This window comes from Equus caballus, chromosome 7 (assembly GCF_041296265.1).
Source record: "Equus caballus isolate H_3958 breed thoroughbred chromosome 7, TB-T2T, whole genome shotgun sequence".
Lineage (NCBI taxonomy): Eukaryota > Metazoa > Chordata > Mammalia > Perissodactyla > Equidae > Equus > Equus caballus.
In genome coordinates this window covers 79464422-79487659 of record NC_091690.1, presented here as the reverse complement: position 1 = coordinate 79487659, position 23238 = coordinate 79464422, and the positions used below count along the sequence as shown (strand labels likewise).

The following is a 23238-nucleotide window of genomic DNA, read 5'->3' as shown; positions in this document are numbered from 1 at the left end:
TAACACAGAACAGGCTCCCCTTTCAGGAAATAATATAAAAGAAGGAAAAGGCAAGTGTATAAGTATATTCACATGTTTAAGAAAGAAAAACAGTGGGATTTTCATAATTGTTCAAGGATAGAGATAAATGGAATATTATGCTACCATTCAATATTATAATTATAGAAATGATGGAAATAAGATTTGTCATGATTTATTCTTGGTGAGCCCAGGCTGGTCCCAAGTAATCATCTTTCTTTTCTAGAGTATTACACATCATGTGTTTAAGAATCTACTCTAGAATTTTGCTGAAGTTTACATTTAAGCTTAGTATCCAAAATCAAATGTCTCTAACCCATACTAGGATTTCCGTTTTCACACATGTCCATGACTTCTCAAAGTTTTCTGTGTTGACTCTGAGACCACCTTTGCAAATGCTCTTAGTAGCTCAGATGATCTTTTGTTTTACATCAGCACTCAACACTCACTGATATCTGTGCCATATCAGAATTTGTCAGTGAGTCATAGAGATTTGTTGGCAGCAAGACAAGGCGCATGGGAATAGGGGCCAAATATATCCTGCCAAGTAGAAAGACACAGTCTCCAAGGGGAACAACCACCTTCAGTCTTGATTCAGGAGAACTGGAGGTTCAAGATGAAATATCAGGAACCAAGTGTACAACAGTAAGATGTTCAGAGAAGCAGCTGGGTGTTCACAGATTTCTTGTATAACCCAAAGCCTAGTTGCTTCCAGTGAAAAATCTCCATGGGATGGCTCTTCTGGTCTCTTAGAGCTGCGAGGGAACTCAAATATTTGCACATTTCCCCACCCTTATATTCAGCCCATATTTGGTAGCTTAGATATCTCAGAAGGTTTGGGAGCCCATGATGTAGCATCTTTTCCTAAGTAATTTAACCCATTCATGAATGCCCCACTCACTTGCTCATCTGAGGTCACATTCCAGAGCAAGTTGAGCAATCCACATTTTTCTGATTAATCAAAATCAGGTAATTCATTCATATTATTTACTCTGGATGTAATATTGAGTCTTCTCAGCTTTCCTTTCAGAGCCTGGAAATAGAAGAAAGTGGAGACTGCTCTTCCGACTTTGTGACAGTGCACAGGGATGTAGAAGGGAAGACGGAAATAGGTTTGTTCCCCTAGAGCCTCAGCTTCCTTAGTTTGCATTTGGACCCATTCCTTTCCAAGGATAAAAAGGATCTGGCTCAATTTTCCTTCATTCCTCTGCACTACCTCCATCCCTCCCTATGGTCTCATCACCATTCCTTCTCCCACATCAGGGCCAGGAAGAGTGAGATGGAGAATCAAAGAACCATTTGAACAGAAAATGTGGAAGGCCACAATGAACTAGGGGTCATGCTGCAAAGGGAAAGTGCCATTGAGATAAACCCAGTGGCTAGAACCAATTCCCTTAGTGGCATTCCCAGTGGGAGCATTTGGTAGACAAACAGAATTGAAATGTTGATGGGATTAAATACATATTAAGAAGAAGCAAACTGCTTTTCTATTTTGAAAATGAATTGTGACGCCCACCAGAAAATTTATTTCTCAACAATTACCTGAAGGACAAATTTTTTCTTCTATCCAATGCCGTATCTACTTGCTGTACTCTTGACCCTGTCTTGCCTGGGCTGGGTTTGATCCAGCTCGGTTGTGTGGCTTTGATGCACCCGCCCCTGTGCTGAGCTCCTCCGGTGTAATGCTCATCAGTTTCCAGTCGGATGGAAATGTGACCTTCAGAGGCTTTCAGGCCACAGTCTCGTTCATTCCTGAAAAAGGTAAGAAGATGGGGCACCAATGCCTCGGGTTTCAATTCTCATCCTCACAATGTGGTAATAAAGGGCAGCCTTTAGAGCCCAACATGGGTACAGTCAATTCTCATTGTTGGCAGCAGTTCTGTTCTATGAAGCCACCAGGAACACTGAATTAGTGAATATGAGCCACTGCTCCTTGGGGGGAAAACAGAGCTAGGTTCCTATGATCCTGGTTTTATATGAGTTTCTGTTTAAAGTCACCTTATTTAATATATATTGTTGATTCATTAACATTGAACTCACAGCCAATATAGTGAACTCACCACTATAACTTGTGCCTGAACAAGGCTTACCTAACACACTTATTTTCTCCATAAGGCACATCCCAGCCTCCTCACACTTAGGAACACGAGAGGCACTTCAGCACTGTTTAGGACAATTTTAAACAGCCAAATCACCAACAAAAAACACAAAAATGCAAGAAAAAAATTGGTGGCACTAAACAGACCATGGAAAGAACACTTGTTTAGAGTATGAAAGCTGAAACAAGAAGGCAGAGTGTCACCTCGTTAGACCTCAGCTAGGAACACGGGCATCAGGTGACTCAAATTTTTCACTGCTCTGCACATGTCCATGAGTGACTGTGAAAGCACCATGAGTACTGGTTTTGAGTCACAAATAAATGTTAGCGAGTAGATGAATTTGCAAATACAGAATCCATAAAGAAAGAGGATCAACTATATGTCTGAATCTTGGCCTATTTTTATAAATGTGTGATCTAAGAAAGAGTCATCTAAGATATTTTCTTCAACCTTCCAATGGGAGAATAATACATGCCTGGTAAGAATGTAGTGAGGATCAACTCAGTTAGGGTATGCTTGGCCACATAACAGAGGCTCAGAAATGCGAAATATCTTCACCAACCCCCAGTCCCTAAACACCTGAGCTACACAGCTTCCTTCCACGCCCTCACACCCATGAGCATTCTGTCCAAATTCCACAAAGCCAGTTATCGGCTTCTCAAGTTGTTCATTCTTGTTAGGCGGTAAGCAACTGCTTATGGCAAAGCAAGGTTATAGTTAAAATACTGCACTTTACAGTTAAAATACCCATAGAGTTCAGCTGACTGAGATGCCCCAGAATCCTAACAATAATAATTTTCTGATAAGTCCCAAATACTGGCCTTGTCTGTGATCTGAGCAATTGTATTATGCTTACATCCAGATTTAAACATCTCCAGATCAGAGGATGAGTCAATGTTTGTGGAGACACAGAATGTACTATCTGAAGAACCCAATGCTTCTGGTAAGCTCTTTTTGGGAATGGGACCAAGAGATACACACAGAGTGTATCAGCCGGGGTTCAACCAGAAATCCCCAAAAAGATACGGTGGAGTCCTAACCTCCAGTACCTCAGAATGTGACCTTATTTGGAGACATAGTCTTTATAGAGGTAATCAAGTTGAAATGAGGTCAATAGTGTGGACCTAATCTGACTGATGTCCTTATAAAAGGGGAAATTTGGATGCAGACAGAGACACACACGCAGGGAGAACATCATATGAACATGAAGCCAGAGATCAGGTGATGCATCATCTATAAGCCAAGGAATGCCAAAGATTGCCAATAAACTACCAGAAGCTAGGAGAGAGGCATGGAGCAGATTCTCCATCACCACCCCCAGAAGGAATCAACCCTACCAACACCTTGGTCTCAGACCTCTGGCCTCCGAAACTGTGACCCAATAAATTTATGTTGTTCTAAGCCATTTAGTTTGTGATATTTTGTTATGACAGGGCTAGCAAACTAACACACCAGGAACTGGCTTACACAATTGTGGGGGCTGACTAAGAAGTAAATCCATAGGGCAGGCAGTCAGAAAGGGAAGGACACCAAAGTTGCCCGGGCGTGGGCTGAAGCTATTCTCTACAGGCAGAAATTCTTCTCTCTTTTGGGGATGACTCAGCTCTGCTTTTCAGTCCTTTCTAATTAATTAAGTGAGGCCCACTCAGATTATCCAGGATAATCTTCCTCACCTAAAGTCAGCTGACTAGGGACCTTTATTACATCTGCAAAATCCCTTCACAGCAACATCTAGATTAAAGTTTGATTGAATAACTGGGGGCTGTAGCCAAGCCAAGTTGACACATCAAAAGAGCCATTGCATAGAGCTCTGTGGGCTGTGGTCATTGTCCCTCTTGCTCAAAGCAATGCTGAAATATTTCCAGTTACAAGAATCAAAATTCCCATCCCAAGTCATTCATTTGGTGGGAATTGTAAATCACGTGCCAAATTGTGGCTTGACTCATAAGATCCATCCACTGAAAAACAGTGAGGATACCACTACTTTTTAATGCCATTAAATGACATTAAGAAATGACCATTGAGAAGTGCTGAACTTTCTCTTCTTGTTTCCGCCATCACATCCACTGATATATGTGTGCAAGATCTTGGTCCATGTGGACAATGTGGTGAGGGGAGCAGGCAGAGGATGAGGGTACAGAAACTTTTGTAGTTTGTCATTTTGATAGTTTGTCAAGAGAAAGATCTAGCACATTATTTTTAATTTTAGTTTTAATTTTTTTTTTTTTAGTTTTACAAAGTATCTGACATGTAAAACACAGGATAATAGAGAGTATGGAAGGTGAATATTCCTTTTAATGAGAAGAGATGGATGCAGTCTGAGTCGTTCTGTTCTGGCTTCTTGGACCTCATGATACATCGATGCCCTGAGTATAAAATCCTGGTAAAGTGTGGCTGCCGCAGTTCCTTCTCTTGCCACCGTGGGGGTACAGTCAGCAAAGTCACTTTTCTCAGCTTAAACCAAGCACAATATTTTCTAAGGAGTCTCATTACAACACTCTGCAAGATTTATTCATCATTTTGTCCCCAGCACCTACCGCAGTGCCCAGAACACAGTAGATGCCAAATAAATATTTGGTGAGTAAAATTAAATAGTCCACGAATAGCTCCTGATACAAAACCTCAGTAAGAGAGACTTTCCTGATTTTCTCTCTCTGAACTCACACCTACTTTAGGGCCTTCTCCCTTTGTACAAATACACATAACAACTTGAGAAGGACAAGAAAAAGAGTTTACATGTGCCCTGTTTTAAATAGCACACCTAACCTGGGTTACGTAAGTCATTCAATGTGCAATTTTATCCTTCACTTTTTATTTTGAAATTTTGCAAATCTACAAAACAAGTGAAAGAATAGTACAATGAGCACCTATTTATCCTTCACTAATATTCATCGATTGTTGACATCCTGTCACACCGGCTTACTACTCATTTGGTGCCTTCTCTGTACAAATCTCTAGGGCATAGGGGAGGAGGGTGCATAGAGGAAGAAGATATAGTGCCTATCTTCAAGGAATTTATATCCTAATAATGAAAATTAGGTGTACAAATAGTTGATATTGTATGACTTCCATTTACTTAAAACTAAAATCATTCAAAACTAACATATAGTGTGAGATGTCAAGAGAGCAATTACCCTTCGGAGGAGGAGTGACTGGAACAGCTCTTGATGGGTCTTCTGGGATTCTGCTAATCTGTTTATTGATCTGCGTTCTGGTTATGCTTTTTGAAAATTCATTCAAAGTACTTTACTACTTGAGTATTTTTCTGTGTGTATGTAATATTTCAATAAAATTCACAACAAAATTAAAAAGTGTACAGAAAACCATAATACAAGAAGACACTGAAATAACTTCTGGATGAGATGATTAGGAAACTGGCATTTGATTTGGGCCTGCAAGGGTAAGTAGGATGTCAACATGATTCCATGTGCTGTGGGGAACCTTGGATGGTTTTGATCAAGGGAGTGACACAACCAAAACAGCACTTTGGGGAGGTTGATTTGGGAGCGTGAGGAGGACAGGAAAAGATTAACTGCAGGGAGAGTAGTCCAGGTGAGCAATATGGAGGATCTGAGCCCAAAGGTAAAAGGTGGATGCAAGATATATAGGTATAGAATCTGAAGGGTTTGGAGACTGCATAGTTGGAGCAAAAAAAGGGAGATGTCAAGGGTGAGCCTGAAATTTTAGTGGTTTTCTTGGATATAACACCCACTTTCAGTAGTGTGTATATTTTTTTTATCTCTCTAGAATATAATAGGTACTTCTAATTAATCCGAGTTGTCTATTAGAGTGCCTGGCACAAGGGTGATGCTCAGAGATTGTAATCCGGGCTTGATGGTGAGGAGGATCCCTGAGTAATAAACATGGGTCTTCTTGGCCCCTTCCCAGGTGGCCTCTGCGGAGCTGCTTAACCGTCCCCTTCCAGATTACTTTCCAGCCAGATTGTGGGAGGCAAGGAGGCCACAGCCAGCTCCTGGCCAATGTAGGTTAGTCTGCAGATTGCCACCAGGCATCTCTGTGGAGGGACCATCCTTGGGAAGACCTGGGTAGTCACCGCTGCTCATTGCACCAATATGTAAGTACACTCAGGGAATGGAACATGGTGGGAGCTGATGGTTTAAACTAGGTAATCATTCATTCTTCAGCTGCCGCCTCCAACATCCATCAGGGTCTGCTGCTACTTCCCCGTTCACCACAGTGATGGGCAATCCATCTCCCCAGGCAGAACTTGAGCTCCCAGAGTGCTCAGGAAAGTTTTGCCCCCTCATTGTGTCTCTGCCATATTTTAACTAAACATGAGGCTGGCTGTTGGATAGAGATATATTTATTTTATCGTATCCACTTTCCTATGATTTTTCAATCAGAATTAATATTGAATTTTGTGAAACACTTTTTAGCATCTACTAAAATGATTAAGTTATTTTCTCCTTTGATTTATTAATGTATTAAATCCATATTAATAGAATTCCTAACATTCCTACATTCCTGAAACAAATCCCACTTGGACATAATGCATTCATCTTTTGACATACTGCTGGATTCTGTTTACTAATTTTCACTTAGATTTTTGCATCAATATTCATAATTGAGATAGACCTATAGCAGAGGTTCTCAAAATGTGATCCGGAGACTGCTGGGGACTTCCAAGATCCTTTCAGGAGGATCAGCAAAGTCAAAACTACTTTTCTAGTAATGCATAGACATCATTCTTCCTTTTTACTCTCATTCTCTCAAAAGTGTACAGTGTTTTCCAAAGGCTACATAACTTGTGATATCTCAACAGACTGAATGTAAAAAGCAGAAAATCCCGCTTGTCTTCTATTTTAGCCAGACATTAAACAGTTTCAAGAAAATGTGAAACAATACCAGTCTTATTTAAATTTTTTCTTTTCGAAAATGTAGTTATTTGAATAAATATGTTGTTCATGTTAATACTTAATATTTTTATTATGGTTATCTTAAGTAAATTAACAAATATTTCTTTTAACTTATGCTTTAATTTCTAATATGCTAACTATTGGTAAATATCACTCACAGGAAGAGAAGGTCTTTAGAATTGTCAATGATTTTTTCAAACTGTAAAGGTACCCTGCAACTAAAAAGTTTGAGAACCGCTGCCCTATGGTTTTCTTGTTATTGTCTGCCTTTGTGAGATGAATATCAGTTTTATTCATGAAAAGAACTAAAGAGATGTCCTTCTTTTTTCATTGGGATATAATTAATGTATAACATTATATTAGTTTCAGGTATACAACATAGTGATTTGATATTTGTATATATTGCATAATGACACCACAATAAGTGTAGTAACATCCATCACCACACCATAGCTATAATTTTTTTTCCTTGTGATGAGAACTTTTAAGATCTACCCTCTTAGCAACTTTCTCTTAGAGTTTTCCTTCTTGCTCTATATTTTGCATACAATTTATGACGTGAGAATAATAAAACATAATGTCATGCAATTACATATTTTAAACATCTATTCATTGAAGGCTCAGTGTTAACTTTCTCAATTTCCTTCAGTATTATCGGTTTTTAGATTTAAAAATTTCTCCTTCAGTCAATTTTGATAATTTATAATCTCCTAGTAATAGTTCAGATTTTCCTACTAACTGCTTTGAGTGGTACAAAACATTTCCTTATAATTAATACCTTCTGTCTTTGTGATATTTTCCACTTTCCTAATTTTGTGTATTTTTAAAATCTTTTTTAAAAATTAGACTAGCTAGTGTTTTGTCATCTTACAGAGGTTTTATTTTTATTCTAGAAAACACTCAAATTTTTTTAATGAACCTATTGCCTCTGACTGCACACTCTTGAGTCATTTCAGCTGACCTGGACAGGCAAGCTGAACAGGGCCAGAGACCGAGGCTTTGAGATACTTCCTGCCAATGGCCGATGGGCACAGCTATAATCTGTGCTGACAGCAAAATGACGCTGCAAGACTTGATTATGTTCCCATTAGAGCTCTTAACCCATTGAGTGATGTCAGACAGATTGCTTCATGTTTCTGAGCCCTAGAATCTTTTATAGACAAAGAAGAGAGAACATTCTCTATAGCTTTGCTGTGCTGGTGGAAGGGTTGGCTGCTGCTTTCATTGCCATGGTCAAGATGGTGGCTTTGCTTTCCCTCTGATCCCAGGGCTCCTTAGAGAGCCACTTTCTAACTTCACATATTTCAGTGAGGCCATATCTGAGATTCCTTTTCCTCTCACCTTCTGGGGATTAGCATGCAGCTGCTTGAGTGGTGAATGCAAGCGTCCATGAATTGGCCAAAGGTTCTCCCCAGGTAAGAGGCCCCTGAGCCTCCCTTCTCTCCAACTAGCCATGACTGCCACAGCCTGACTTGATTGTGTAATTCGCAGTGTTAGCTAGGGGTTGGTCATAGATGTTTCTGTCATGGGGTACAAAATTTGGACTGAATTTTTTTCTCTTTATAAGTAGAGACATGGGAGTGGGGTGATTCAAGAGCCACTTCCAAGTTTGTCCACTGTGTCTAGCTTCACAATGGAGGCCCTTTCTTCTCCAGAAACCTACCACTAAAGAATTGTCTGTGGGCCAGCCTTTCTTTGTTTCCAGCCCCAACAAGACTTAGAATGAGCAAAGGCCATTTAGGAAACTCTTCCTGAGGCCCACGTCCACCTGGTGCCATGCTGGGCACTTGCAATACAAGGGTGAGTCAGACACCATCCCACAGGGTCACCAGGTACCTCTTTTAGGGGAATTCAAGCACCCAAGCTCCATGTGCCTTCCTTCTTCAGGGGATCTATTTAATGCTCCTTTTGACTTATCAGACAAGGTCCATCAAGTGCATTATAATCCACCCTGCCTCCTACTGTGGCCTATGAGTTGGCACCATTGCAGCTGCCCATCTGCTTCAGTTCAATTGGCGTGTTCATTTGGCCTGGCTGCCTGATACAGGCCAAGGGCCGCCTGCTTCCAGGGTGTGCACAGTCACAGGATGGGGCCTGTCATCCAGGTCTGTGATCAGCTCTCACGCTGGTGGCCTTGAAACCTTACATCTCTGCAGCACTTCATAGACTCCTTACTTATACACTTGCCTCTCACATTGCCCCTGTGGGGTGAAAAGGTGAGGACACGCCATGTTCAAAAAAAATAAAAGAAACTGAGACTTCTGAAGTTGAAGTGACAGTGACACAACTGCTAGGTGAGACAGAGCCTGCACTAGATTCACCTTAAGTGCAGTAATCTTTCTGCTGCCCCCACATTACCTGTCTCAGAGAATGAGCCAATAATTCTACACCATTCTGACGCCATGTTGCCCTTCCCTACCCTATGATTAATCAATTGATTCATTCATTCTTTCAGATGATCACATGCAAGTCTTCACTGAGTACCATCTTCTTGCCAGACTATCTATTAGGCTCTTGGGCCACAGAAGCAAATAAAACTCAACCCCTGATTCCTAGCTTAGGATTTGAGAACTGAGTGCAGCTGCTCCCAGTAGAAGGTGATAAACTCTGTAACAGATGTAAGCAATAAGTTCAGAGGAAACGCTGAGAAGGGAGTGACGTCATAGGAATAGCAGAGAAGGGGTTACTAAGGATTAAGCATTTATGCTGTGTTTTAAAAGAATCGGAAGTTTTTCGGGTAAACAGAGGAGGGCAGGCATTCCATTCAGAGGAATTAGCATGAAGTAAGGATCAGAAAGTCTAGCAGAGGGATATTGAGGGCCAAGGGGGCAGTTCTGTGTGGCTGGTGCTTTGACAGGGAGAATGGAGGGGAAATTATTTAAAATTACAGCTTGGGTTCCAGTTGCGAAAGGCCTTATTTTGGTGCTAAAAAGGTTGGACCCTATCTTGCAGTCAAGTGATGGAAACTATTGCCGTTTGAGTGCAGAGGAGAAAAAAATTAATCAGACCTGTACTAAAGAAAAGTCAGTCTAGCAGAAGTCAAGAGGATGGCTGGATAGAGCGAGAGTGGAGGCAGGAAACAGTTGAGGGGATGCATAGATATAAGAGCCCAAATAAAATATGATGAGGACTACAAGAGTGACAATGAGGAGAAAGTAGGTTCACAGAATCAACAAGATTCAATGACAATTATGTTTTAAATGGAGGAAAGAAAAAGTCACATGCACACAAAAATGACTCCCAGGTGTCTAACTCCAGTGATTGCATAGCTAAAAGCTAATAGTAATAATAGCATTTATTATTTATTCTGGGCCAAATCCTTTACATGCATGATCTCATACAATCCTCTCAGTAAATGTGAGAAATAGGTACTATCCTTAACCCTAATTTTACAGATGAGGAAACTGAAGCTCAGTGATCAATTCCTTTGCCAAAACAACTGGCCTAACTGGGATTCAAACTCCGGAATGTCTGAAGTCAAAAGAAACTGGTGCTCCTAACCACTATACCATACTGCCTCTACTTCTACTGTTAAGCAAAAAAAAAAAAGAGACTATCACAGCAGTAGTAGATTTGGAGACGGTGTGAGAGGGTGAAGATGAATTCAGTTTGTATCTGTTCACTTTTTGAGGTACCCATGGGATTTCCAGCTACAGATGTCCAAGGGTTAAGAGTGTAGCTTGGGATGAGATGATCTAGGAGATAGCAGATACGAGTGAGAGTTGCAGCCTTGAAGAAGGCAATTTTCAGAGGAAAAGGAGTACAAGGACGAGAGGAGAACTCGAAGAAAGAGGCTGAAAGGAGCAAGTAGAAGGGGAGGAGGAGAACCAGGAGAGAACATGAAAGCTGAGGAGAGAGTTTAGGTTTCAAGAAGGAGAGAGGGTCAATACTGTAAAATGCTGGAAAAAAGCTACTAATATAAGAACAAAAAAAAAGAGGCCTTTTGATTTGGTCACTGGAAGGTTGCGGGTAATCTCAGTAAGTCAGGATTCCATGGTCTGATTGCTAAAAATGGAGAGTGGATGGGAGGAAGCAAAGAGGCAACAACAGAAATAGATTTCACTTTCAGGAAGAATGGTCCCCAGCACAACTGCAGCCTCGGGGCTCTGCCGCCTGATGCTGTTGGGCTTCAGGAGTCATGGATACAGGTACTAATATACTAGCATGCTTCCAATAACAATTTATTTCTCAGCCTTAGTCTTCAAAGGGACTATGTTTTCTCAAAGTCATGTAGTAGGCTCCTCTTTCTTATTCCCACAGCTATCATTTCTTATAAATGTTTCTGATAATATAATTTTCTTTGACAGCTTGCCCAGAAACATCACATACCTTTTAAACCACATAGTAGAATCCACTTTCCTCTTGTCTATGTGGATAACATACCCAAATATCCCCTGAAATAATATTCTGTTTTTGGTTTTCTTTATTGGACCTTAATTGACTTTAACAAAAGAGATGCCTTGCCTTCAAGGTGGAGAGAAGTCCAATAAGCTACTGCAGCGTAACATCGCATCCTTGCCTCTGATGCATGCCAGGAGTGCTGTGCATCCCTCTCTCTAGGGATGCTCCAGAGAGCACTGGGTGCTGACTCCCTTCCTGAGGGAGGTAAGGATTCCTGCTGAGAAAGCTCTCTACCCACCGTCTCTCTCCTCTCTCACAGTGCTTGTGGGGGACTAGGGAGCTGGCAGCCTGTGGGAAATATTCTGGTTATCACCTGGTGGCTTGACAAGAGGGCCTCTACTGGAGCTGCTTTGACAATGGGAGAGGCTAGAATCTTCAGGATCCTGAGGGGCCCAATATAGACAATTTTAAGAACCTTCTTTTGAGAATTGAATGGTTCTTAAAAAAAAAGCTTCCTTTGGTTGTTCAGAAACATTCTATTCCTACATAGAAATTAAGGAAAAAGGTCCTCCTTTTATATTTTCAGGATTTGTGTTTCCTTTCTCTTTGCATCCAGATTTGAATCACTATTGGTCATGGACTGAGGTAGGGCAGGCAACTCTACAGTTTCTAAAGATCTATCTCATCCTATTTGGGGAAGTGGACTACAGTTAATGTATCATACATTCTTTATTCCTCCTCAACCCTCACCACATTTATTATTAACATGCAGTTAAAGAAGTTATATCAGCAGACAAAGTCTATCACAAGATTAAATCTACAGTTTACATATCAAGACTGATGGCCCACAAACCCCTAACTGTGATCAGGGGTCCTTGTCAGTTTGCAGAGAGAAGGCTGTGGCATAATCAGCTGTTTCAAGGGTCCAACCATCCTGAACCCCAGCAGGAATACCCTCCTGTCCTTTCCCAGAACCTCTTTCTATTCTTTTTCTGGATCATCACCACCTGGTCCTATTTTTTCTCCCTTCACCATCTGAGGAGAGCTTGCGCATTTCACCATGGTGAGCACTAGTGCTGCTGCTTGATCAAGCCCTTTTCTATTCTAGAATGGCTCCAGGGGCCCCTAGGTCTGCCTCCTGGAAGTTTCTGGGCACTATGCCATCTTTGGGATAACCAACTAGAGCCTGGGCTATAGACTGATTCACCACCCAAATGCATCCATGAACATCTATGATTGGCTCTGCCTGCACCTCCATGACAATGGAACTTTAAAAGAATAAGTTTTCTGAGTTGATGAAACTCCTTCCCATAATGTTCTCCACAAAGATGGCACTGGCCTATCTCCCCACAGTTCTCAAAGGAAGCCTTGAAGACTACTGTCTCAAGGGACGCCATATAGAACTCATTTCTCTTCATATTAGCAAGGATGTTCAATACTTTGCAGACTGGGATCATGCTCAGTGTAGATAAATTTATTTGTGGGAATGAGAGTTCTTTTCCTCTGCTGTTTTGATAATTTTTAAAAATCTATCAGTATTTGCTTGTCCATCATGAGGAAATGGAAACTATCACATATTAAGTGACAATTGCTGTTATGGGTATTTTACATTCATTTTTTTCATCAAAACTTCTTTAAGAATAATATTGGCTAATACTAATCTATAACTTATTATGTATTAGGATTTATTTTAACATTTTACATTAACTTATATAATCATCATACAACCCTACGAGGTAAGCATTATTATCAGTATCATCCTCATTTTAAAGATGGAGAAACCAAGGCATGGAAATGTTCAGAAATAATTTCCAGTCAGATCATTCGTAAATTGGTTAGAGCAGGGATATGAACCTCAGCAGTCTGGTACCAGAGTCTGGCACAGCGCTATGCTGCCTCTCAGGTAGGCATTCTTGATGTAAGCATCCCCAACAAGCAGATGATGAATCTGAGTATGAGAATGGTTGGACCATACAATGAGGATCCACACTGACCTTTGTCTAAGAAATCCTGTTAGCAAGTAGGTCCCATGTTCAGTTCAGTTCAAAAGAATTATTTTTTGAATTAAGAGCTGGCCTTTGGGTCAATTTCCTTCTCCAAGGACACTCCAAGGAACCACTGAGACACCTTAGAGTTTCCTTCTTCATCTACATTGAGTATAATCGGAAAGCTAGCTCTGTAAAGGAAGCAATCAGCAAGTAATTACCAAACACCTGTGATATGCCCAGGCAAGCTGGATAAGTACAAGAGAAGGCAGAGATACATCCCTGCCTCAAGAGCTGCCCAGTTTCACTGGAGGCATAAGATAAATGGATCCTTTTATTGATAATAATATCAATTAATATCCTCAGGATAAATGTATCCTTTTATTGATAATTATTATTGATAAATGCAATAATCAGGGAATAATGGAAGACAGAGTATGGTCATGGGCAGGAGCTGTGCCTGGACATCTGGTGGGAGCTGTTCCAGAGCAGGTAGAAACAATGGATTGGAGTGATACAAAAATGCTGCATAGAGAGGGAAGGACTGGGTCTGCTGGACAACCTAAGGAAATTTTTCTGAAAATATGTTTGGTCGACGTACTTGTTAATATTTAACAAATTTATTATGCAAGTTAAAACTTTTTGTAGGTGTAGAAGGTAATTTGAGTTTCCCCAGGTCTCATCAGCCTACGGATAGAAACAGAACCACCTTAATAATAACACTCCATGTTCCACTTATTCCTGTTCCACCTGTTGTGAAGGATCTCAATCCTTGCAAAATGCCCTTCTAATGTCCTGTAGCCCTAAGAGGTGTCTCACATGTAGTTGGGAACAAGTCTGCTCCCATGCGGAAGTGCGGTTCTTCTACCTCCCACACTAGGTCCACCAGGAACTGCATTTCCCTGCTCAGCCCTCCTCAGGGCCTCCGCCACTACACTCCTCTGTGTGCCCCACTCTCCTCCCAGCTCCACCACTGAGTTACTGGATCCCTGGTGGAGTCAAAACTGTCATGTTCTTTGGTGAAATGAAGCAGAATGCTACCCTCCATGAGCACTGCTCAGGCCCTACTGTTTAATAGGGACTTTAGTGAAACACTTCTTTCAGTTTTGATTTAAAGACCTCACATTTCTTTCCTTGGGATGAGTCTGATATTTGTACACCCCTGTTCTCAGCAGCATTATTCCTAAGAGCTAAAAGATGAAAGCAACCCAAGTGTCCATCAATGGATGAATGGCTCACCAAAATGTGTATTGCAACAAAGATCAGGCATCATCCTCAGGAGCATCTCATCCAGGTATGAGAGAGACCTGTAGAAGCATTCTCCCCATCGCCTCTCCAGTAAGCAGAATGCTCATGACTGCTGGGCAGGGTAGCAAACACCAGCGTTGAGTCCTGCTCTCTGATTTCTCTTCTTTCAGGCTCCATGCTTATCTATGTCATGTTAACACTGTCTATCTTCAGAGTAGACTATACTACAATGGTTCAGACCATTGATTTCTTAACTATAGACACATGGTGGTGCCATCCACAGACTACTGCACCTAAACAATGTGATCAGACACAAGTATTCCTAATATACTTAATCATGTATTTATAACTAATGTCCTGGGTTGTTATAAGGCTATCCCAATGCCTGCACATAGTAGGCACTCAACCAATGGTTGCTAGTAAGGCCATACCTATCACAGAAAGCTAGTCTCATTCATTATGCTCTGATTCTTGGTCATACTCAAAAATTCTAGGGCCATGTGAGTTTGCCCCTATATACAATCAACACACATAGCAGACATTCTGTTTTTTGTAGAATAATGTGTTTATTTTGAACAAATTAACAAATGTGGCTTAGGGAGGATTTGAACTATTGATATATGACTATAGTAATCTCAAGTTTTCTCATCCGAAACCCATACTAACAAGACTGTGGTTCCAAATTGATTTAATTGAAACCAAATTGACTTGAAACAAGATTGTGAACATGACAATTTAGTTTAAATGACAAGTTTGGTCAAAAATGAGTGTTTCCAACCATTGCCTTTTATTGATCATTTTAATACACCCTAGAGCATTTTATATCTCTTTTTGCATCTTGAAAAAGTTTGGTCCATTTTCCCTAATTTAAGGCAGGGGAAGGGACTGACTTGCTTTTATGCAACTCATTTACGTCCAACACAGAATATAAATATCCAAAAATAAAACCTCTAGAAGGATGTATCCAAAGGGGCTAGTAAGGATTTTCTCTGGGTGGACAGGATATGGGTGTTCTTTAGGTTCTTATTAGGCTTATTTCTTCATTTATTCAGCAAACATTTGCAAGTGTCTCTATCTGCATCAGGCATCTAGGCACAAGGGATACTTCACTGAGCAAAATAGACAAAAGTCTAATTGGGGCAGGGAGAAAGATAATAAGCAAAGAAGTTAAAAATATAGCAATTGGTGATAAATGATACTGAGAAAAATAAGTCGGAGATGAGGGATAGTGAATGCTGGATAGGGGGGTATTAGCAATTTTAAAAAGTGACATTCAGGGGCCGGCCCTGTGGCCAAGTGGGTAAGTTCGTGCACTCCGCTTTGGCGGCCCAGGGTTTCGCCGGTTCAAATCCTGGGCGCAGACATGGCACTGCTCATCAAGCCATGCTGAGGCGGCTTCCCACATGCCATAACTAGAAGAACCCACAACTGAAATATATATATATATATACACACACACATACACAACTGTGTACTGAGAGGCTTTGGGGAGAAAAAGGAAAAAATAAAATAAAAAAAAAAGTGATGTTCAAGGAAGAGCTGTTAAGGAGACATCTGAGCAAAGATCTGAAGGGGGAGAGGGTGAAGGCTATGCGTATATCGGGGATTCGAGCATTCCAGGAACAGATAATATGAAGTGCAAAAGGCCCGAGGTGGGAGCGTGCCTGATGTGTACAAAAACCAGCCAAAGGTCAGTGTGTCTGGAGAGGCATGGACATCGGGGAATCAGAGAAGTTAGGTGCGAAGGGCAGCTTGTGCAGGACTTTATGGGCTAATGTAAAGACACTGGCTTTTACTCCAAGTGGAATGAGAAGACATTAAATGGAGAAACAGGACCTAAACTCATTTTAACAAGATCACTCTGGCTACTATATTGAAACTACTGTGGGAGAGGGCAAGGGAGGAAGCGGGGAGATCGCTTGGAGACTAGGGCATTACTCAAGGCAAGAAACTGACATCTGAATGGCAGCAGTGGACGGGGTGAGAAGTCAGATTCTGGATATACATTAAAGTCAGAGCCAACAGGATTTCCAAATAGATTGAATGTGAGGTGTGAAAGAGAAAAGTCAAAAATTATCCCAGTGGTTTGCCTAGAGCAACTGGAAGTATGATGTGCCATTTCCCGAAATTCGAATTTTTGAACCGTGTGAGTTAACAAATGTGGCACAGGAAGGCTTCGAACTATTCATTTAACTATATTAATCTCAGGTGTCCTCGTCCTGAGATGACTTCCTCAGATGACTAAGATTCCAGAATTCTGGGGGAAGATCAGGAGTTTGTATCTGATAATGTTAAGTTTGAATTGCCTGTGGCCATTCAAGAGGAGATGTCAAGTGGGTAGATGGATGTACGAATGTTGAGTTCAGGGGGAAAGATCCAGCCTGGTTATATAAACTTCAGAACCATCAGCATATTGTTGATATTTAAACTTGTGACACAGAACGAGATCATTAAAGAAGCTGTCTGAAATTTGAGCCATGGGGAGCTCCAACATTTACAGGGAGTGGAAGTGAGGAGGAATTGACTGAGAACTGACCATTACATTTAGCAGTGTGGGGTACTGGTGTCTCAACAAGGGCAGTTTTAAAGGAGTGGTGGCAGTGAAAGCTTTTCTGGAGTAGATGTGAGAGAATCTGATGGAAAGAATTGGAGACGGCAAGTATAGATAACTCTTTCAATAAATTTTATCATCGCTAGGAACAGAGAAATGGAATAGCACCGAGAGGTGGATATGGATGTCAAGAGAAGGCCTTTTTTTAACATGGGAAAAATTACAGCACATATGTATGCAGTAGGAGATATCAAGGAGAAAGAAGGAACTGATAATGAGAGAAAGAGAGAAGAATTGCTGGGGAAAGTTCTTTAGCAGGTAAGAGGGGACAAGAACTAGCACATACAGGAAGCATTTGGCTAGATGGGAACATGGCAGGTGAGACACAGTAACAGGACAGAGAAAAGAGGTGTATTCTCTCTATTTCTATACTTCCTGAATTCTCTTCCACCATGGAAGAAACTTACACTTGCTCTTCATCAAAATGCAGGCTGTGAAAGACTGACCCCTCAATACAATTGATCACACCCTTCCTCCAAAGCATCATTTCACATCTCTGGGCCTCAGCTTTGTTGGCTGAAAATGGAGCACTTCCTTAAATTTGAAGTCAGGAATTGAGTTTAATTTAGCGTGGCATCACAAACAAAATGTTTTGTATGCATTGACTGCACCACAGGTTGGCGTGGTCTAGGGGGAAGAACAGTAGGCTGGAGTCGGAAACATGGGCATGCGTCCTAGCCTTGCTATTTTCAAGCCCTGAGACCATAGACAAGGCATGGAATCTCTCTGACATTCTTTCTCCACATTAAAGTGGTTATAAAAGGATCACAACAATTTCAAAGGAATGTATTCCATTCCAGGAAATGCTTTATAAACTCCATAATTCTATGAAAATGAAAGTTTCATAATTACTCTCAGAATGGAGGCTTTAGTCCAGCTTGCTCTATCTTCACTTGTTCTTGCTTTCAAAAAAAAAAAAAAAAACAAGAGACAGAAATTGTCCCCACAAACAAAACTCTGTTCTGAAAAACTCCTGCTTTTGTCCCTATAAGAGACATGGAAACAGAGGCGGGGGCAAGTTAGTGAACACCCAAACTCTTAGCTGTGTTCCAATGAATGCTTCCTTTCATTTCTTTCTTTTGGACATTTTCCCCTTCTCCCTTCCTGGAGGCCGGCCTTTCTCCTATTATATGTCTGAGGCTCGCAGCCCCAGCCTGGCAGCCACACCCCATCTGTGAAGGTGGAACTCTCTCTCAGAAATTGAATTTGCTGCCCCTACTTACTCCCTATTGTCTCCACAGCCCAAGCTGTGAATTCACAATTCCTACCTTCTGGAGGCTCTAACCCAGACGGTGCCACAACAGATGCTGTTTGGGAAGAGTTGAAGCTACTGCTGTAAATATTGGTAGGAAACTTAACTAGCATAGTTGGTGTAGCTCTGCAGACATAACTGTTCAGAAAGGATTCCCCTGGGTGTGGGAAGGATGACAGGAATAGGACTTTGCAAGCTGTTCTTTTGACTCTTCCCAAACACACTGTTTCTGGCGAACTCTGGTCACTCGTGGTGTTTCCAGCCTCTTGCCTTACAGTCTTACTCCATCAGGCCTATGTCAGTCCCACATTGCCAGGAGCATGCAAGGTTTTACATGCTATATTTTTGTTGTGCAATTCAAGGTTGAAGACATTCCAAAAAGCAAAGTGTTACCATTGCTTTATGCCCATCTGCAGTGCTCAGTGAGGAATTCTGATCAGGCAGCATCAACATACTTTTGTTTAAAATCCCTGAAGAGGAAAACCAAGGAACTTCCAATTTAAGAAATCTTCTGCCTTGGGGCCAGCCCGGTGGCACAACGGTTAAGTGCGCACATTCTGCTTCTCGACAGCCTGGGGTTCGCCAGTTCGGATCCCAGGTGCGGACATGGCACTGCTTGGCACGCCATGCTGTGGTAGGCATCCCACGTATAAAGTAGAGGAAGATGGGCACGGATGTTAGCTCATGGCCAGGCTTCCTCAGCAAAAAGAGGAGGACTGGCAGTATTTAGCTCAGGGCTAATCTTCCTCAAAAAATAAAAAGAAAGAAAAAAGAAAAAAAAATCTTCTGCCTTGGCCATGGTGTTGAGTGCTTGGAGTGGGTTACGTGCTCCATCAATGTACTCTCATAAAGCTCACCCCAGGCAACCAGATTTGTCTGCTAAGATCCTTTGTTAAGGATGACATTTTCGCATAATACACAAAGGAAAGGCGAGAGTCAGAAGGAAGAGGAAGGGATGGAGTGGTCAGGCTGCTAGTGTGGCCTGGCAGAGACAAGCTGAAGACATGGCCAGGCAGCAGGAGGCTGCTGAGGGAGGTCATTCATGTTAAAAAACAAGACCCACAACTACAGCAAGGAGAGGATCAGAACCAGAGAGGAGGGCCACCTCCTGGCTTCTCTCATCCAGATCACAGGAAATGTAGTTTTGCAATAAATCCTGGGATAATTAAATAAGCCCTAAGAAACAAAAATACAAGCTCTTTTAGTGTAATAGTTTTCTATTGCTGCTGCAACAAATTACTACAAATTTGCTGGCTTTAAACAGCATAAATTTATTCTCCTATAGTTCTGGAATCCAGAATTATAAAATCAGTTCTCTGGGCTAAAGTCAACATAATCAACCAGGCGGATTCCTTCCAAAGGCTCTGAGGGGAAATCCTTTTCCTTTTCCTTGCCTTTTGCAGCTTCTGGTGGCCACCTGCATTCCTTAGTTTGTGGCCCCTTCTTCCATCTTCAAAGTTTGTCACTCCAGTTGCTGCTTCTATCTTTATATCATCTTCCTCTCTATCTTCTCCTGCATTCTTCTTATAAAGAATATTGTGATCACATTGGGCCCGCAGGACAATCAGGATAGTCTCCCCATCTCAAGATCTTTCACTTAATCACAGCTACAAAGCCCCTGTTGCCATGTAAGGCAGTATCCACAGGTTCCAGGATTTTGGAGGTGGGTATATTTGGGGGGCCATTATTCAACCTACCACAATTTGGGCTTAACAGTGAGGATCCCGTAGATGGTTATTTGTTCAGGGGGTAAAATGGAAACAAAGCATTTTCAAGGTTAAAAGCCGAAGAAAAGGCCACAACAGCCTAGAAATTGTTTAGAGAACAAACACTGAGGATCAACTTGGTCATGGCATCGGTTCCCCCAAGGGGAATCTCAGCAGTGAGGGAGGCTTGGTCCCCCACAGGAGAAGCTGTCCTGTGGGGGCAGAGTCTCATACAGGCACAAACAGTGACAACAGACGCTCATTCTTTCTTTTTTCAGCAAACACTTGCTGAGGCCCTACTCTTTGTCAGGCACTATGACCAAGCTGGGGATTTAGAGAGTGAGACCTGTGCTCACGGTCTATTTCAGGAGATTAGTAGAAGATGAGCCAAAACCCAGGCAGCACACGAGCATGTGAGGGACAGGTACAAAGTGTGCAGGAGTGCTGAGGAGAGAGGGGACTCATGCCCTCTCGAAATTACTGGGAGCCCAGTAAATGCCTGCCTTTTATCCTGTTCCAAGATTAATAAAGGAGAATATGCTGTCTGCCTTTCTAGTAACACAGAAGGACTGTGCAGGGAAAATAGGAGAACAGAGAGTAGAGGCAAGTACTAACAAAACCACAGGAAAAGGTGAGGCACCCTTAGATCCTAAAGCCAAAAATAAAGACTTTTGATTGAATCAAAAGAAGAAAATGAAGTTTATTCATTCATTCATGCATTCATGCAATAAATATTTATTGAGCATCTACAAATTGCCAGGCACTGTTCTAGGTCTGGGGTACAGCAGGAGTTAAAAGAGACAAAGCAATTCCTGTCCCCATGGAGTTTACATTCTGGTGGGGAGAGACAGACAGTAAGCAAGTAGGTAAATTATGTGATATGTCATCTGGTGATATCTCTTACGGAGACAAATTAAGCAAGGAAGGGGCATGGAGTACTGACAGCAAGGATCGTTCCTCTCTTCAGTATTTATGAAGCATTTACCATGTGCCAGGGAGTGTGCTAAATCCTGCAGGGCAGGGATGAATTCATTCATTCATTTGTTAAATATTTATTGAACGTCATCTATGTGACAGTCATTGTGCTAAGCCCTGGGGAAACAAGGTCTCTGCCATAATGGAACTTCCAGACTAATGTGAGAGTCAGCCATTTAACAATTAAATATTCAGGATGTATAATTACAAACTGAAATAAAAGCTATGAATAGAATGTAATGTGTACATCTACTTAAATAGGCAGACCGGAGAAGACATCTCTAAGGAAGTGATGTTTGAACTGACACCCAAAGAATGGATAAGAGTGAGAGATATAAACAGTTGTTATAAACTATTGTAATTAGAGCAGTGCGGTATTGCCACAGGATTTGGGCAACTAGATTAATAAAAGAGAACAGGGAGACCAGAACCAGATTCGTACATATATGAAAACTGACATATGACAGGGGTGGCATTGCAGGTGAGTGGCCTGCAGGTATGAGTAATTCAATAAATATCACCAAGACAACACGTTATCCATACAGAGAAAACGAAATTGGATCCCGGTTTCACATCATACACAGAAATCAGTTTCAGGTGTTGAGAGACTTAAATGTGAAAGGAAAAACTTGGTCTTGTCAGAGAAAATATGGAACACCTTTATGACCTTGGGTAGGAAAAGACAGGGGCCGGCCAGGTGGCAAGGCAGTTAAGTTCGCATGTTCCGCTTCTCAGCAGCTGGGGCTCCTCGGTTCAGATCCCGGGTGTGCACATGGCACCGCTTGGCAAACGCCATGCTGTGGTAGGCGTCCCACGTATAAAACAGAGGAAGATGGGCATGGATGTTAGCTCAGGGCCAGTCTTCCTCAGCAAAAAGAGGAAGATTGGCAGTAGTTAGCTCAGGGCTGATCTTCCTCAAAAAAAAAAAAAAAAAAAGGAAAAGACAAGTAACAAAAAGCACAAACCATAGAGGCAAAAGATTGAAGATTGATACATTTGACTACATTGCAATTACAAACTTCTATTCATCAAAGAAGAAAGGAAGTAAGGGAGGGAGGGAGGAAGGAAGAAAGGAAGGAAGGAGAAGGAAAGAAAGGTAGAATAAGTTGCATGCCGGGAGAAAACGTTTGTAACTGATATAATTGGCAAATAAGAGGTCTCTACAGTATATATATAAAAGACTCCTAAAGATCAGTAAGAAAAAGACAACTCAATAGAAAAACGGGGAAAAGTCAGGAGCAGGCATTTTTTTCAGAAAAGGAATCTCCATAGGAAATAAATATATGAAAGATATTCAACGTCTTTAGCAATTAGATAATGTAATTAGGTTCACAAGCCATCATTTTACACTCACTAGATTGTAAAAAATTAAGACACCTGACAATAATATTGTGGCACCTGCGAGTGCTAGGGGAGGTGTCCACCACGCATGTGCCCGCAGTGACGTGTATTTGGGGGATGGGGGTAGGTGGGAATCTCTTTCTCGTCTTCTCAGTCTCACTCAGGCCTAGCAGGCAGGGATTTACCTTTGCCACCGGTAATGGAAGAACTGATGGGGGAAGGCGAGGTTCTGAAATGTACTCTGAAGAACCCCCATAACCGTCTATGCCTGCCATTCTGCCTCCAATTGGTCTAGTGTTGGGTCTTGTCATCTCTCTCCCAAAAGAGAAGAAATGAATTAGCGCTTTGAATGACTGTCTTCTTTAGCCGGATTACACCCTCCCCACTCCCGCAAACACCTGGCCCTGGACCAGGCTCAGAGTGGGAACTCATATGTACGTCTAATGAATATATTTATACGCTCTTTGAGGGAGGCTGAATGCCCATTTCTTACACCAGCATCCCATTCCTCGCAGTCACTCGATCGCCCCTCCCTTCCTCCAGTTCTGCCACAATTTAAACAAGCTAAGGGGCGAGAGTCCTCCGCCACGGCTGCTCAGAGCGTTTGAGGAGACGACCAGGATGGAGAAGGGGCCACGTAATACCAAAGGATGTTTCACCAGGAGCGAGGACGCCCCTGCTGCACACGGGACCTCAGGCCGGCGGTGGGAGCCCCGGGCTTGCGCGCGGCGCTGGGGCAGGGCGGGAGCAGAGCCAGAGTCCCGCGAGAAACAACCTTCTGACCC

The 23238-nt window shown here is 41.9% G+C and overlaps 1 protein-coding gene across 9 annotated transcripts in view; it reads left to right on the top strand.

Annotated features, from left to right (window-relative positions):
* Positions 1 to 5428, top strand: part of OVCH2 (ovochymase 2) — a 63647-nt gene extending 58219 nt beyond the window's left edge. For 4 of the 9 annotated variants that reach the window (XM_070274667.1, XM_070274668.1, XM_070274663.1 and 1 more), the window contains 4 exons: positions 1049 to 1130; positions 1648 to 1779; positions 2980 to 3060; positions 4348 to 5428. In XM_070274667.1, the coding sequence (XP_070130768.1) occupies positions 1049 to 1130; positions 1648 to 1779; positions 2980 to 3060; positions 4348 to 4364 (312 nt within the window). In that variant the 3' untranslated portion in view covers positions 4365 to 5428. Of the gene's footprint in view, positions 1 to 1036; positions 1131 to 1647; positions 1780 to 2979; positions 3061 to 3268; positions 3519 to 4347 lie in introns of those variants that run through there. The other 5 variants (XM_070274664.1, XM_070274661.1, XM_070274660.1 and 2 more) reach the window with 2 other exon arrangements.
* The last annotated feature ends 17810 nt before the right edge of the window (positions 5429 to 23238 follow it).